Raw genomic sequence first — 17,498 nt, 5'->3', positions numbered from 1 at the left:
AGGGCTGAAAGTGAGAGATAACACAAGAATAGAGGTCACAGTTCTGATCCTTCCCCTACAGATGACCAGAGATCCAGAAGACAACTGAAAAAAGTCATTTGATTCGAACATTTGTTTTCACTTTCCATAAGTGTATTATTTTCCTGTGGTTATGGGTTACTGCGTTGCGGTCCACTAGCGCTAGAGTGACGCAGTTGTAGGAGCAGACCAAATATGTATCAAAGATGAAAAACACATGAGAGTGATGATTTCCTGTTTCCAACAAAAGACCAACTCTGCATGTAGATGTGACTTCAGTAATTCTCCAAAACATGCATTGTTGCACACCAACACGTATCCGCATGCACACACACACACACACACACACACACACACACACACACACACACACACACACACACACACACACACACACACACACACACACACAAACACACTTGTACATTGTACAAACTGTATATTCTACTTCCTTACACTAACCCTACCCCTAAACCAACCCATCACAGAAAACTTTCTGCATTTTTACATTTTCAAAAAATATCACTTATGATTTATAAGCTGTTTTCCTCATCAAAAAAAATGTCCCCACAAGGACAAGGATATCAGATATTGCATTCATCTTTGTGGGGATATTTTATCCCCATAACGTAGGGTTTACCAGCACACACACACACACAGACACACCCAGACACACACACACACACACACACACAAAATTTAATTATAACCCCCTTATCATGCAGGTCAGAGAGCTCAACTTCCTCTTAAAAAGTTCTCAACTGGTTTGGCTTCAAGACCCAGCTTTACAAGTAGCAATCTTAACACAATACCAAATCAAAATAAATTTTCCTAAAAACAAACATATTATATGATATTTCACCAATAATGCACCAAAAACAGCTTAATTTGACGCACAACATTTGACGTCAACAAAAAAAAAAGATATGGGATGCATTTTCTACTCTCTTGTAGATTAAGTTGATTATATACCGGTATTTAGCTATCCTAATTGTATACATGATTTTTATTTATTTGCATTTGTTTCTAAAAAAAAAACATGTGCTTCAACTATCTGGGACTATATTTTGTTTTTGAAACTGCTGTGATTCTATCAAAGTGACTGTTATTCAGTAAAGGTCAAAGGTGTCATTGTTTCCTGCATTAGGCGTGAGGACACACAGAATGACTAACACACATCTCCTGCTGTGAGCGAGCTGCGTGAAACTCATGCAAACGACCCGCTAAACATCCTGCTGTCAAGAACAAACATTCAGAGAGAAAGCCTACGGATCTGTTACGTCAGTTGCTCTATCTGACTGTGAGACCAGAACACAGATGTCTTCCTTTCTAACAGTAAATCAGAAACAGCCAGGCATGGAATATTAGTGCCTGGGAGGATCATTTCTCAAAAATACGAGACAAAAAAAACTGACACTAACATGTCAGGACTTCTGAAGGGTCACGGGGTAAACTGGTATTCATACACATATTATTGCACACACAGCATGAGCAGACATGCATAGAGGTGATGCATTTAACAGGACAGTGCAAACATTTCCTATAAAGTATGTGGAAATTTCTGAAGTTTGGGATTCTCAGACAGACTTACTGAGAGGATTCATAGTGACAGATTTCTCTCCTTCAGCCTAGAATCAACTGACATGTTACTAATATTGCTAATGCGATTTCTTTATAATATTTCAAATGGTTATGAAATATATTAGTATAAATATTAAATATTTGTATGAAATATTAGTTTTATGTTTTCATGTAATTCAAGTAATATAAATTATTTATAATAATATATTATTATATCTTTATTCAGGGTTATTTAATATGCAAATGGGTGGAATTATTATGAGTCTTGAAAAATTAAAAGTGAAACCAAAATTGAAGCTTTACTGTAACATATGGAACCTTGTTTCCGCCTTTGAATAAAACATTAAAAAGGTTATTGCGACTTTATATCTTGCATTTGCGACTTTATATCTCACAATTCTGAGGAAAAAAGTCAGAATTGTCAGATTAAAAAGTCGCAATTATCTTTTATATTGTTTTATTCAGTGGCGGAAACAAGCTTCCATAATAACAGGTATCTAAATATGTTTTTACTTTTTTTATTTTAGGATTACCTTTTTTTGCAGTATGTACTTGTACTCTACAGTAGTGCATCATTCACATCATGAGCTTATAAAATCATTTTGAAGTGAGTTTTATGTACTTCTTGCATGACTTAAAATCAGTGCTTAAAAGTGCTACTGGCAGGCAAACACACAAACTCAGCTTGTTAATGTGTTCAGAGTTAATGACTGTCTAAACCAGGAGAGAATTGTAATAAAGCGCAGACACTCAAGAGACCGTAACTCTGGATACAAAACCCAAACAAAACTGAGCTGCAACACTAACGCAGCTAAGCTCCATGATTCATTGACCATGTTCGATTAATTATTACATTTTTGACATTTCTGAAATGTTGCTTTCTCATGAAAAAGGAAACACGTGGCGTCATCCCTCAGAGGACTTCAGCGTGTCCAACATTAGATATTTTTCCAGACACAAAGGAGAGGTAGGTAAAGCGTTGTTTGTACTTAATTTAAATATAGACAGAGCGAGCCTGTGTTCATGTTCTTGTCTGTCTCAGGTGAACTGCTGTGTGTTCTCACCTGACTGTCAGATTCTGCTCAGCTGCTGTGATGATGGCAGACTGTACCTGTGGAACGCCACCAGCGCAGAACACCTGGCCACAGTCAGCGGACACTCAGGTGCATTAAAGGGGTGGTATAATGCCCCCCCTTTATAAGATGTAAAATAAGTCTTTGATGTCCCCAGAGTGTGTATGTGAAGTTTTAGCTCAAAATACCCCACATATATTTTATATAGCATGTTAAAGTTGTCACTTTTTGAGGGTGAGCAAAAACTCACCGTTTGTGTCTGTTCCTTTAAATGCAAATGAGCTGCTGCTTCCGTCACAGAGGGCGGAGCTTCAAGAGTTCGTGTCCTTTTACCTCACATGGACACATAGGCTACTGAAAATTTCAAAAACTTTTAGCCTTTTATGTTCAAACTGGAATCAGACAATGATGGAGAGACTCAAGAAGGAGTGAAAACATGTAGACAACATTTCTGAATGGTTAGTTGATGAATTTATGTAGCAGATGTGTAGTTATCTTCTAGTCATTGATTAGCATATTCTGTCTTGATAATCTATATATCGTGTTCAGGGGGCGGGGTTTATGTAAATTCTAGAGTTGGTGATGTCATTAACCCGGGAGGAATGATGTGTAGTCTCTACCAGCCGTTTGTTGTAGTCCTTATAAAGCGATTTCTTTAAAAGCAACTATCACCCTTTGCTTTGAACTTTGAGCATCGTAACTTTGCAGATGTTGTTTATGCCAAACAGCAACATTACACACTAACTAAAGTTAGAAAAGTGAAATCATAATCAACCACCCCTTTAAAGGGTTAGTTCACCCAAAAATGAAAATTCTGTCATTATTTACTCTCCCTCATGTCGTTCCAAACCCGCAAGACTTTCGTTCATCTTTGGAAGACAAATGAAGATCTTTTTGATGAAATCTGGTAACGTTATATTTCTGTCACTACCACTTTGACGCTTCAAAAATTTCATAAAGAGATCATAAAACTAATCCATATGAATTGAACGCAAGTCTTACGGGTTTGGAACGACTTTGCTCTATGAACGCAGTAATAAGCATTTAAAAAAACGGGGTACAATGAGATGACATTATTCCACTCACCCCTCAAACAAGAGAATTTAAAAGTGTTAAAGCATTAACAAATTACTACAACAGACCATGAATAACCCCAAAAAGCTTGAATTCGGACAAACTTCTTCAACCCTGTTTATATGTTGTCACAAAAAGTTCAACTTTTTAAATGACCAGTGGAAAATATGAATTAAATAAATAAGCCTATCCTCAAAAAAAATATCATAGAGTAATAAAGAGTAAAATGTTCTGCTAATAAAACCCTGCTATCTAAACTCGTATATGTATATATATATATATATATATATATATATATATATGTATGTATGTATGTGTATATATATATATATATATATATATATACATATATATAGCTATATAGGCCTATATTGTGCCATTCATTGATGAAGTTTAGATTTGCTAGCAGGGTTTTATTAGCAGAACTCAAAAACACAGAGAAAAGACAAATCCGAGGCCAGAGCAAATCCATAGAAACAGGTAAAAGATAAAAAAAGATAGAAAGAAAATGTACAAAACACTTAGATATGCAAGAGTGCAAGATATAGCCTATACACAAGAGGTGCAGTGGGTAGTAGGGCATAGGCTATAGAAGTATATTTAATGAGGGCAAATGGGCAATTCTAAAATTTCGAATGTTTTCTTTGTTTATTTCTTTGTTTTTGTTTTTAAAAAATAAACCCGCAGGTCCAGTGAAATCGTGTGTTTTCTCCACGGATGGTCAGCTGTTCGCGAGCGCGTCCCACGACTGTACCGTCAGAATCTGGTGCAGCTCGAGCACTAAATGCACACACATACTGACAGGTGTGTGTACGTTCATAATGAACTCAAACAGGCCTAATTCATTGCTTCATCAGCAGCAGCAAAAATATCAGTATAGTTATCAGCCCTTTTCTGCTTTATAATCACCTTTAGATGAATATAGCCATCTACAACCGTAGTTTGAGCCTAAATGTGCTCGAGTTGTTGTTCTGAACCTCAGGTCACACGCGGAGTGTGGAGACGGTGAGCTTCAGTCCGGACGGCCAGTGGCTGCTGTCGGGTGGATGGGACAACAGGGCGCTGATCTGGAGAGTTCAGGTGAGACAATAACACTTCTATTGCTAGCTCAGGAACTAATGTCTAAAACAAGCATGCGCTTCCCTTTTTAATACATACAGAAATAGAGGGACAAATGTATTTAACCAAATGAAACAAACTTCAAGAGACACCTCTTCCTAAAATATAAAGGCACATTATATATTTTCATGTATAAATGGCCTTTTATGTAATGTGAGAAAAATGTTAGGTGCATAATATTATACTTTGTCTATTATATTTATTTTTTTATGTTAATATTACATTAGGCCTACTTTATATTATATTTTATATCATTATTATACTTTGTCTATTATAAATATTTTTATTTTTATGTTAATATTATATAGTATACTTTATGCTTATATTTTATTTTTATTTTTATGTTAATATTATATAGTATACTTTATGCTTATATATTATTTTCATTTTTATGTTAATATTATATTATACTTTTTGTCAATAATTTATCATACTTTAAATTATATTATACTTTGTCTATTATATATTATTTTCATATGATATGATATTCTATATTTGTTAATATTATATTTACTTGATTTTATTTTATATTATACTTTGTATATTATATATTTTTCATTATTATGTTAATATTTACGGTGGCCAAGAGAGCTCAACGCACAGCAACTGAAGAAAACACATGCAAATAGAAAAAAACAACTAAATAAGAACCTTATTTGGTTCCCCTGGGAACATTTCCATTGTGGTCTGTGTTATTTGCAGCGCGTTTCTGTATTTGGCTGTGTTGTGAGCACGTGTGTGTTGTGTTGTGTCTTAATTTGTGGGTGTTTTTTTCTATTTGCATGTTTTCTTCAGTTGCAGCGCGTTGAGATCTCTCGGCCACCGTAATAATTATAATACATTATATATTATATTATATTATATTATATTATATTATATTATATTATATTATATTATATTATATTATATGCTTTGTTAATATTATATTATTCTTTGTTAATATTATATATTTGTATGTTAATATTATATTTTATATTATATTTATACTTTTGTCAATTATATATTATTTAAATGTTTGTGTTATTATTACACTATACTTAGTCTATTATATATTTCTTTATTATATTATATTATATAATACTTTGTCTATTATATATATTTTTTCATTTGTTTAATTATTATTTTTTTTAAAGATTTTTATCTTATAACTGCTTTAAAGCTAAAACTAAGTTAAAATGATCCTTATATTTAAATAATTCCTTTAATATCTATATGATTAATATTATTTTCTTTTAAAAATATAATAAAAAACATCAAAATGTATACAACAAAAAAATCTGATTTGTTATTCAAATAAAATATTTTAGAATAGAATAAAATAAATGATTAAAATCATGATTTCTGACAAAGAAAATAAGTAATAATACCAAATATAGTAAGTATGTCTAAAAATATTATTCAATTAAAATCATAACATTTCTAACAGCTCTAAAAATACTTTGTATGATGTTTTTCCCTCTGGGAATTTAAAACCCCTCACTTTCATTATCTGTATAGCATTAGAATGGTGTGGGATGAGCATTACGATGAAGTGTTACTTACGGTTAACGGGTTGTTTCAGATCACTAACCCTAAACACGATCTAAGGCCAGAGCTGTTGGACTCTCCTCGTGTAGTAACAGGTGTTTCTGAGAATCTAATGTTTGGTGTTTCAGTGTGGTGAGATGTTTGAGGAGCTGCGGGGTCACACTGCAGCTGTCCAGAGCAGCGTCTTCTCCTCAGACTCGCAGTGTGTGGTATGACTCTCACACTCTCTCTGAGTCGCTTGTTTTGAGCCGTTCAGGACGAGCTGCATCACCTCTTCTTTGTTTCTCTTCGCCTCAGGCCACGGGCTCCTGGGATCGGTCCGTGAGAGTGTGGAAACTTCATGACGGAAAGGAGGTTGTGACATTACAGGGGCATCTGGGAAACGTGGCCTGTCTCTGTTTCTCTGTTACTGGGATGCTGGTGAGCAGATTTGTTGTTGAGAGTGAGCTTTGGTATTTGATTCAGGATAAACGGGACATTTAATAGTTTGTGAAAATGAATCGTTTCCTTGAACTCAAAAGAATGCATATAATTTTGTGCTGAGTTTTCCCATACACACTCTCAGAGGAACGGGTCCTGTCAGGCGTTTCACCCATCATGGGATAGTTTTATGGATTTAGTTTTAATTAGGCTAATTTTAATCCATTATATTTTATGAAGTATAGCAGCCTGTAAACATACTTCATCACTAGAAAAAATGAAATAGCCCATTAACATTAAAAGTATTTTGCAATAACTTAAGACATTTCTCCTTATATAGAACTTTTTAGTCAAATGAGTCACAATTTAACCTTTTTTTCAAAGTGCACTCTTAAAAATGAAGGTTCTTTATTGGCGTTGATGGTTCAATTAAGAACTTTTAACATCCATGGATTCCATTCTATTCCATAAAGGTTCTTTATGGAAAAAGTTTCTTCAGATTATAAAACTGTTCTTCACAGTAAGAAAAAAAATGGTTCTTTTAAGAACTGAAAGGCTCTTTGGGGAACCAAACGTGGTTCTTCTATGGCATTGCTTTGGGATTGGAGCGTAGGATTAAAACGGCCTATAAAAGCCCCTTAAATTAAGTTAAATGTGTGGAATTATTGTCCTCTTCCTATAAAACAATCATGTGTTTGGTGAAGAACATTAACTACTATTCAAACGTTTGGGGTTGGTAAGATTTCTTTTTTAAGATTTAGATGTTTGACCCAAGACTGCATTTGTTTGATCAAAAATACAGTAAAAACAATAAAATTCTGAAATATTATTACAATTTAAAATAACTGTTTCTATTTGAATATGTTTAAATGTAATTTATTCCTGTGATCAAAGCTGAATTTTCAGCATCATTACTCCAGTCTTCAGTGTCACATGATCCTTCAGAAATCATTATATTATGATGATTTGCTGCTCAAGAAACATTTCTGGTTATTATCAATGTTGAAAACAGTTGTGCTGCTTCTTATTTTTGTGAAAACTGATTAATTTTTCTTCAGGATTCTTTGATGAATAGAAAGTTCAAAAGAACAGCATTTATTTGAAATGGAAATCTTTTTGTAACTTCATTTATTTATGTATAGCATGTGTGTGTTCTAGGCCTCAGGCTCATGGGACGGGACGGTGCGTGTGTGGTTGCCGGAGCGTCCTGCGTGTCTGTTTGTGTTGGGAGGTTGTGAGCGTGTGTGGGTCAGGAGTCTGGCCTTCTCCAGAGACGGACGGGTTTTAGCATCCGCCGCTGAAGGCGACACGGTAAAACAAACACACACTCATTCACACACACACAGTCTGTGCCGCACAGCTTGATTTTGACACGTCTCTTCGTCAGGTGAGGATCTGGGATACGACCACTGGAGCGTGTGTGAAGAGGCTGCAGGTGATCGAGAACCTTTGACTGGTCATGTTTAGCATTATGACGACATCACAAAGCCTCATACTGTGCGTGTGTGTTTCAGGGTCATAAGGACTCAGCGTTCGGCTGTGTGTTCAGTCCCGGCGGGGAGCTTCTCGTCTGCGGATCTGAGCAACTGGATGAAGAAAAGAGCTCAGACTCAGAAGAGAGAAGTGAGAGATGGACGAGTTTAAACAGAGAACAGGACGATAAAGATGACGGCTATACCAACTGATTTTTAACATAAGAGCTTGTCCATTTGTCCTTGACTTTCAATTCATTTTCTGCTGTAGGTAAATTACTTGAAGAATAGTAGAGTGCAGAGTTTATGATTATGATAATACATTTTAATTAAAATAACAAAATAGTTTGCACCATGTTTTGCACACAATTTAAGTGATGCTTGACCATGCATGCCATTCTGAAAAATATAAAATTACATATATATTCTTTTCTTTTTTATTTGATTTTATCATGTTTCTGTTCTACAGCCAGAGATAATTTAAATGTTATCTGGAAAATACTTTTTTTTAAAATTCTGTAAAAAAAAAAAAAAAAAAAGTATAAACCTTTAAAGTTAAAAATATCTTTAAAAAGGATTTGTAAAAAAAATATGAATAAATAACTGAATCATCTTATGTTTTCTGTAATAATAAAATAAAAGCAGATTACAAGCCCATTTTTTCTGCAATAAATCACTTAAACACACAGCTTCTTTTGAGGATTTGAAGGCAAGATTAAAGGGTAAAAATCAAATCCAAATCTTATTCTAATGAACTTAAAGGGATAGTTCACCCAAAAATGAAAATTCTGTCATCATTTACTCACTGAAATTGTTGCGAAACCTGTATGAGTTTCTTTCTTATGCTGAACACAAAATATATTTTGCAGTTGATGTCTGCACATGTTTTTGAACATGTTTTTTCCCCATATGGAAGTCAATGGGGTCCATTAACTGTCTGGTTACCAACACTCCTCAAAATATCTTATTTTGTGTTCAGCAGAAGAAAGAAACTCATATAGGTTTAGAACAACTTTAGGGTGAGTAAATGATGGCAGAATTTTCATTTTTGGGTGAACTATCCCTTTAAATCTGTTTGTGCTACAGAATATTTTAAAGTTAATAACCAAAACAACCCTTTTAAAAGTTTTTATATATCAAGTTATTTTAAATATCTTGAGTTTTATTCTATTTTTTACATAGTTATGACTGCAGAGATATCAAGCATACTGTAGATTCCAGTAACTTCAATGGAAAAACCACTTCAATCCTCCCAGTTCCAATGTAAAAAACAGATAAAGAGTGACTCTGTCCGTGTGATAGCCTATACAGTCCAATAGCACATAGCTTATCCCTATACATGCGTGTCAGAACATGCAACCAAAATATTCCTTATCTAGATCAGTGGTTCTCAGCTGGTTTGGCCATGTGACCCACATCTCCCCATGGTCATTAAGGCACGACCCTGGTTTTGTGACTAAAGGTGCCTAAAAGGAACAAAAGTGTATTGCCCCAGTGCCAGCTTTTGTAAAAAAAAAAAAAAAAGTGCACCAGCCCTTCAAAAATATAGAAAACAGCACAAATTAGTATTTTTGATTAAGGCTATATAAACTATTACACATAATGAACAGGCCTACGCAACACTAACCTGAGCTGTTAAATCATATCTGGATGAGTTGAATGAACATCATACCTGAAGGCAAACCCTTCCCAGCCAACACACGACATACCAATCGTGTTATGTATTGGTAATTTCATGATTTACTAACAACATAACTTTGCATACTTGTAATTTCACTTGCTTTTTATATATAGTGATGGTGATAGTGCGTGCAAATGCAGCGAGCTCAATATAATGTCTGACAGTTTGAAATTTGTTTCATAACAAGTTATGAAAATAACATTTGAATACTGACACCAACATATCAGCTGACAGCAGATCCTGAATCAGGACATTGTTTTCCTCGCTTTGACAAGAGTTAAGTGTTCATGCTCACGCATGAGTTTGTGTTCAGGGGCGTAGCACAAGATCCCGGGCCCTATGCAATGGCAGTCCTGATGGGCCCCCATGTTCCTCAATTTGTATATATAACTCCCAATGTAGGCTATAAAATTGCTAATTATTGCTAATTTTAGATATTATAGCCTATTCATTTAAAAACCAGGTTTCAATTTAGGCTATTATAATGGTGTGTTGTATGCAAACAACAATGTTGGTGCACAGTTTATTTATTTAGCCTTTACCTCAGATTACATAACCAAGTTATCATCTGAAAGTGTATGTTCTGCTCTTTCAATGGGTTGTCTCAGTTCATTTTTAGCATTAACGATCGCGGAGATATTCAAGCAGTTTAGCACTACAGATTTCGTGTCCTAGTTTGTGCTCACCTTTCTTTGAAAATAAGAGTTACCAATTGTTTCCCCTCATTTTGTTTTCTTTCCTTCTCCTGTCTTTCCTTTCTTTTTTGGTGGTCTGATTTGGCTTTCTTTGAGAAATAGGGGAGACCGGGGACAGTTGCAACACTTTTTGCATTTCTCTCAGTTACTCAGAGACTATTTGGACTAGACCAACCAAATTTGTATATATTAAACTTGCATCTGTCTGCTAATTACCAACCCCTGCAACCCAGAGACGATTGCAACACGTTAAAAATAATTAAATTTTAGCTTTTTGTCTCAATGAGCATATAATTCTGAAAATATTAACTGTTTTAGGCCTACTATAATATTATAGTATTATTTATTTCAATAATATTACTGTAGCCTATATAATTTATTTAGTCATATTTATCAAATAACAGTTATTGAGTTTTGTTTGTTTATGTGTAGAACATAGGCCTACATAGATTCAGTGTGCAGGTGTTACAGATGATATTCAATCTCTCCATATTTCAGTGTCAGAATTGAACAATTTGCAATGCAACAAACCTTTATTAAACATGCAATTTATAACTTGTTGCAACTGTCCCAAACCCTATCGGCCATGACAGAACATCATACGCCTACTAGACACACTGACTTTGACACATGCTAACCATGTCATTTAGAAGTCAACAAAACATTAATTCAAACTAAATAAGTTTTGATTAATTCACACAAAATGTCTGGACAGTATGACAAAAAATATTTCATGAAAAAAAAGAAGTACTTTCATACCTCCAAAACAAGTTTTGTTCAATAAATGCAGCAGCAAATGTTGAATATGTCTATGGTCTTCTTAGTGGGGGGAGGGTCTAACTGTGCATGTTCAGTATGAGTGTCATCACTCTAGCTTGTTTCTGATTGGAGAGAAATGACATGTTGCAACTGTCCCCGGTCTCCCCTACATTTCTACAGCATAAGTTTGGGCTCCACCAGATGCTCAACTAACTAACACACAAAATGCATGCAGATGGACTAAACCATTTGGTGCATTAGCAAGGGGTGGGACCAGTCAGTCAATCAACCAAGTTATTCAGCCAATACAGCAACTTAACATTTCATCTGACATTCATTATGAAGTTTAATTAGGAAATGAAAATATCCAGGTAAAATAAAATATATTCCAGACTTTAAGGGCCCTGGTAATCAGTACCGATGCCCGTTTGTGTTCAAGCCTTTCAAAATAAATCTTGCAATCAAAAAAACATCTAGACTTGTCATCTAGACTTTTGACTTCACCCTGCATGACCCACTTAAACCTCACCTGTTGAAATACACTGATCTACACAGATGAGACACCATACCATCACCACTTCACATTTCTCAAGAATCCCTATTGCTGCTTCAGAGAGACACACAGACTCAAGACTCTTAAATCCAGGGTGGGGAGTTTTATTTTTTCAGTGAAAAACAGTACAGCCTCTTAAGCCTTGATGGCGAATTTGCGAATGGAGTAGAGACGGGACTTCCTCTGCATCTTCTTGGTCATCAGGTTCTCCTCGTGTTTGGTCAGCTGACGACGGATGGCGCGGGTCTTCTTGGGCCTCAGGTCCAAAGGCTTGTACTTCTTACCCTGAAGATGAAGAGAACAGGGCTGTTAGAATATACTGGACTGACATTTACAAACACTTATACCTTATGAAAGCTGTAAAAACTTCCATATTTGAAGTAAATGAGCAGTTCTCACAGACTGTGAAGACTGTTAAGAAAATTTTGGTTGATACCGATAATTCTTTATATCTGAAAGCTGATAACTGATATATTGGCCAAAAAACCTAAATCCAAGTTTATATAATTTAAGATCATAATTACAAAAACAAGTCTCACCATTAAAAGTTGTCACAAGCACACAATAATGTTCTCATTATAATTTTATGAAGCCTATATGACAGTTGTGCTGCACATGTTGCACTCAACTATTTTCCTTTTATGAAGAGATTCAAATCATATTTCAAGCAATTCAAAACCATCATGGTGAACTGTGTGCATTTGAAGTGTCTCAGCTGTAGGAAATAATCCATTATTAATCGGCTTTAATATATTGGCCGAATTCTCTTCTATTGGGCAGATAACAAGAACATTAAAAATGAACAATATCTGCCGATACCAATATGGTGGCCAATATATCCTGCATCCATAACATTGTAAATAGCAATATATACGGAATAGTTTTCCTTTGCGCTTTTGAAAAGGTTTAGCATACAGATGACAAAACTATCCCAGTCACACATATCCGACTAAACACTGCATTATGCCAGTATATGGCGATGTCACTTTGTAAAGAAACTCTACACACCTATAGACTGAACATGTGATCGCGTGATGTCACCGTTTTGACAATAGACCTTATTCACAGCGCCATCTATGATTTTTAATGGGAATGAAAGCGAGGCTGTCAGGGACAGATATGAATCTCTTCAGTGGGCAGTAATATTATTTAATGGGTTTTTGGATTGTTCTGCACATGAAACACTAGAAAAATATCTTTCCAAGAAATTTCAGTTGACAAAAAACTCCCAATAATATAAGCTGTGGAAAATTGTAAGTAATCTAGGAGCTTTATACAGCGGATGCCATTGGAAACACGGCAAGTCTATCCCTCACAGCCTCACTTTCATACCCGTCATGGCGCTGCTCTGAACAAGGTCTATAACGGCATCGTTTTTAAAAACGTACACTTTGAAGCCCGTTTTTAATAACACTGTATTGTAAGTGAATGGACAAAACGCATAGTTGTCCGTTTAGTAATGAACAATCCCTCAACTATAATAGTATGAACACCCATTTCAGACACAAAGTGACTGTTCTCCAAAAATTTTAGAATGGGAAAGTCAGTAAGATATAAGACGGCATATAAACGCTCTGTCGGCTGTTCACAGCAGATGAGCGTCATTTAAAGACTCTGCTGTGAACAGCCGTATTTCTTTAGCAAGAGAGTATTCACACTGTCTCCACTTGTGCAGGAGGAGTGCTGGGTGATCGTTCTTGCTGGAGTCTAGACGGATGTGTTTAGTTGTGGGTTTGCGTCTAATAATGCATGTTATCTGAATTCAATGATTGCAACATTACACTAATGACCATCACAGCTTCCCACTTCTTAGGAAAAACTAAATGAACAGAGCAATGCCGTTCTTTAAGCAGCAGAGCACACTCCACAAACTCTCCATGTTTCTGCCTGAAGAGATTCATGTTGGTGTTTAGATCATATTTGGACATGCAGTATAACCTGATTTTCTTTTAAGTCATCATGAATTTACAATTGACCCCCATTTACTTTGTTAGCGCACCTTACTAGTCTTGTGGTGAACAGTTAATCCGTGCAAGTTAATACACGGGGGAAAAAAATGTGTCGTGGCAATCTTTAATAAAAATCTGAAAATCTGCTTCCGCTCTGGAACGTGGTTCCCTCTGATGACGCCAGTTTGACGGCTCGGGATGGAGAGGCGGTGCGCTAAAGTAAACCCCAGCCCTCCATTCAATATTCTCTTTCACTTGGAAATACAACAGTGAAGTAAAATCGGTTGCAAGATCCGGTTCATAGAGACTTTAACATCTAGACCAGTTTAAGGCATTTCCATCAGTGAAACAGCATCTCTGCACAAGTACGCCTGAATGTGTGTTTTAGTGGAATTAAACTGACCTTGTAAAACTTCCTCAAATTCTCCTTCTGTGTCTGGTTGATAACTGTGAGGACTCTAGCGATGGACTTGCGAACCACGCGGCTGAAAAAGAGGAAAACAATATCAGATTAATGCTTTACATTTTCGAATGTAGCCTTCAATTGATTCAAACTCAATAGAAAAGGCAGCATGCTATCAAATGTTCTAAATATAAGGAACACACATTTACTATATATAGGGTTTGAAATTAACACCCGCCAACAGCGGGTAAAAATCAACTGTGGCGGGTAACGCTGTCAAATCACAAGCCAATTTGGCATGTTACTAGTTTACTCACTTTTCTGGGGAAATCTGTGAAAGCCAAATCTGCGCAGATTTAGCGCAAATACTCAACTCGTGTGTCATCATGATATATTAAATGGTGTATTGCGCACAATCTGCGCATATCTTGCTTACTTCAAATAACGGCGGGATTGTTCATTTGCATTGAAACAATAGCAAAGATTAAAAGGCATTCGGTTAACAGAAGACAATTATTTTCCAACATCCTATTTTTTTTTTTAAATGTTATATGTACTGTTTTGATCTGTCCACCTAAAATACATTTTATGAAAGGGAGATGGCTCTTGTTTTGTTTGAATAAGTAATTGTATGAATCCCAAAACAAATTTTAATTTATTTATATATTTTTATAAGAGTTCAGATGCAAAAGCCTCTAAGTGCCATCTGAAATTCTCTTCTAGAATGATCATTTTTATAAAGCTTGTACATTTAAGTAACTTCACTTAAATGACAATTAATAGGTAATTTGCATTGCCATTTAAGTGAAATTATTGAACTTAAATATACAAGCTTGATAAAAATCATCATTCTAGAAGAAAATTTCAGATGGCACTTAGAGGCTTTTGCAAGGCCCGTAACTTAAATTTAGTAGCCATAATAGGGCTTGGGCGTCGTGACGTCATACTTGGCGTGGCGGCCATGTTGATGGCCTCGCGAATGTAAACATACAGCAAGTCGAACAAGGAGAAGCAGAGTTGGGAGAAAGAAAAGAAAGAAAAAAAGATGTTAAAATCCCGAAAAGGATGTGGAATTTACCGGGTACGTTAAATAGGGAAACCAGGGACCAGTATGTGGACAAATTTTCCTGTAAAATATCCCGTATTTTAATAATTTACTCTCATAACATTAATGTTAGCCCTTCCATCAGACCTGTCAGTCTCTGTAACGTTACTATTGTCCTGTTGCTACCCCCTTGCCCTTCCAGCGAAACTGAAGTTTTCAAAGCATCGTTTTGCTTACTTGAAGGCAACCTTAGCGTGATATTGGCCTTTTTAAGATAACAGCGTGGTTGTTGTGAGAGCACGATTTCACGCCAATCTGTAAGCAAAGTCACGTTAGACCTAGCTTAACAACTCGCTTAGTTAATGCTGCAGTTTTGTAGTACGAATTTTTGCTGTCAGCAGAGGGATAGCAACAGAAAGATGAATGTTGAAATTTTCATTTTTCGGGATATTTTATAGGAAAATACTAAAACGGGAAGACAGCGGGAAAAGAGCTCAAATGCGTGAGAAACCCGGAAAAAACGGGAGGGTTGACAGCTACTAACTACACTTTTTTGCCGATTTTGTCCACATAACGTTACTGGTCCCTGGCTTCCCTATTTAACGTATCCCCGTAAATTCCACATCCTTTTCGGGACTTTAATATCTTTTTTCTTTCTCCCAACTCTGCTTCTCCTCGTTCGACTTGCTGCATGTTTACATTTGCGAGGCCATCAACATGACCGCCACGCCAAGTATGACGTCACGACGCCCAAGCCCTATTGGCCGTTGAGTGAAAAAGTTAATTTCAAACCCTGTGTGTATACATTTATAAATAAACATACATGTAATATAACATGCATATATAAACCTTTAATGTTCTTTTGGTTCTTAGATCAGAACAGACTAAAGAGCCTAAATTCACCCACATTCCCCATTACAGTAAAGCTGGCACTGAATCACAGGAGGCGCCCCAAACAATTGTTCTTCCTACACAGCACATTCATGCCAAAAGCACGCATCCACGAATAGTAAACTCTGGTAAAGACTAACACCAGTGACTCCAGGCAAGCACTCACATCTTGGAGAGTTTGGAGGCAGCTCCGCCAGTAACCTTGGCAACTCTGAGCTGGGACAGTTCCACCTTCAGGTCATCCAGCTGTTTCAGCAGCTCCTCCTTTTTCTTCCCGCGAAGGTCCCTGGCCTTGATCTTTGCCTACAATAACAAGATCCATTAGAATCACTTCAAACCAATATACATGTTAAACCAGGAGTGTCCAATCCTGCTCCTGGAGGGTCACTGACACTGTCCTGCAAACTTTAGCTCCAACCAGGATAACACACACCTGGACCAGCTAATCAAGGACTTTCTAGGCAAACTACAAACTTCCAGACAGGTGTGGAGGAAAGATAGAGCTAAACTGCAGGACCCCTGTGTTTAAACATATTATAGACTCGTGGAATATTGTGTACAAATATCACAAGCAAATAAATACAGTTATTGAGGACTGGTTTTCTTCAATTCCCTAAATATAATATCACGGGTTTCTGATGTTGATGCTTTGAAAACATGTTAGTTCACACTGAATTTAACTAGTGTCGTCTAAAACCGGTTTTAACAATCTGTCAATTTGTGTCCGATGGCCGTTGACTGCTTAAGTCTACAATATCAAAAAGTAGTTCCAAAAAAAATACTTTTGTGTGCCTATTATTGCAGGCTTCGAGTTGTTAAATCTTACGCTACGGCTACGCTAACAGGCTACACGCACAGACCACTGTCTCGTTTAATCAATTATTTTCCACTTTATATCAAGATAATCACTTCAAATACTGTGCTCAAACTCTAGGGTACAACTCAATGTGTATTTTAAACGTGTTCTCAGAGATATTAAGCATGTATAATCGACCAGATTGATTTAGATTGTTGGGTTTCGGTAAAATCCTCACCATTTTTCTCGATGGCTGCCACAAGAAAGGAAGCTGCAGCGGTCACGTGGGAAAATCAACCGGGTTACGGAGGAAACTAAACGACTGTGCAAGAGGGGGGTGGAATCTTCCATTCCACTCTTAAAGGGGGTGTTTAATGACTAGAATTGATTAAATTAAGCCATAATTACTCTCAAATGTAAAAGTAATACCTAAATTGAATGG

At 36.1% G+C, this 17,498-nt stretch overlaps 2 protein-coding genes across 2 annotated transcripts; one reads left to right on the top strand and one right to left on the bottom strand.

Annotated features, from left to right (window-relative positions):
- Window positions 1-2,165: 2,165 nt before the first annotated feature.
- On the top strand, window positions 2,166-8,941 carry wdr38 (WD repeat domain 38). Its single transcript, XM_084136990.1, has 9 exons — window positions 2,166-2,566; window positions 2,642-2,762; window positions 4,434-4,550; window positions 4,729-4,826; window positions 6,521-6,601; window positions 6,690-6,812; window positions 7,971-8,123; window positions 8,200-8,247; window positions 8,327-8,941. The coding sequence occupies exons 1-9, from the start codon at window positions 2,471-2,473 to the stop codon at window positions 8,495-8,497; spliced, it is 1,008 nt and encodes a 335-aa protein (XP_083993116.1). The 5' UTR covers window positions 2,166-2,470; the 3' UTR covers window positions 8,498-8,941.
- A 3,114-nt stretch (window positions 8,942-12,055) lies between these two features.
- On the bottom strand, window positions 12,056-17,381 carry rpl35 (ribosomal protein L35). Its single transcript, XM_084136888.1, has 4 exons — window positions 17,295-17,381; window positions 16,427-16,563; window positions 14,325-14,406; window positions 12,056-12,257 (listed from the first exon to the last, which is right to left on the bottom strand). The coding sequence occupies exons 1-4, from the start codon at window positions 17,295-17,297 to the stop codon at window positions 12,108-12,110; spliced, it is 372 nt and encodes a 123-aa protein (XP_083993014.1). The 5' UTR covers window positions 17,298-17,381; the 3' UTR covers window positions 12,056-12,107.
- Window positions 17,382-17,498: the final 117 nt, after the last annotated feature.

The sequence above is a fragment of the Abramis brama genome (genome assembly GCF_963993115.1).
Source record: "Abramis brama genome assembly, chromosome: 15".
In the NCBI taxonomy this organism is placed as follows: Eukaryota; Metazoa; Chordata; class Actinopteri; order Cypriniformes; family Leuciscidae; genus Abramis; species Abramis brama.
Note: the sequence above shows the minus strand (reverse complement) of the source record. Positions and strands in the feature narration are given on the sequence as shown.

Excerpts from the sequence above, each read along its gene's own strand:
- wdr38 (XM_084136990.1), top strand. The coding sequence starts at position 2,471 with ATGTTGCTTTCTCATGAAAAAGGAAACACGTGGCGTCATCCCTCAGAG. Across the intron at positions 2,763-4,433 it reads CACAGTCAGCGGACACTCAG|GTCCAGTGAAATCGTGTGTT; the intron begins GTGCATTAAAGG and ends ATAAACCCGCAG. Across the intron at positions 6,602-6,689 it reads CCTCAGACTCGCAGTGTGTG|GCCACGGGCTCCTGGGATCG; the intron begins GTATGACTCTCA and ends TCTTCGCCTCAG.
- rpl35 (XM_084136888.1), bottom strand. Across the intron at positions 14,407-16,426 it reads GCCTCCAAACTCTCCAAGAT|CCGCGTGGTTCGCAAGTCCA; the intron begins GTGAGTGCTTGC and ends CCTCTTTTTCAG. Across the intron at positions 12,258-14,324 it reads ATTTGAGGAAGTTTTACAAG|GGTAAGAAGTACAAGCCTTT; the intron begins GTCAGTTTAATT and ends CTTCATCTTCAG.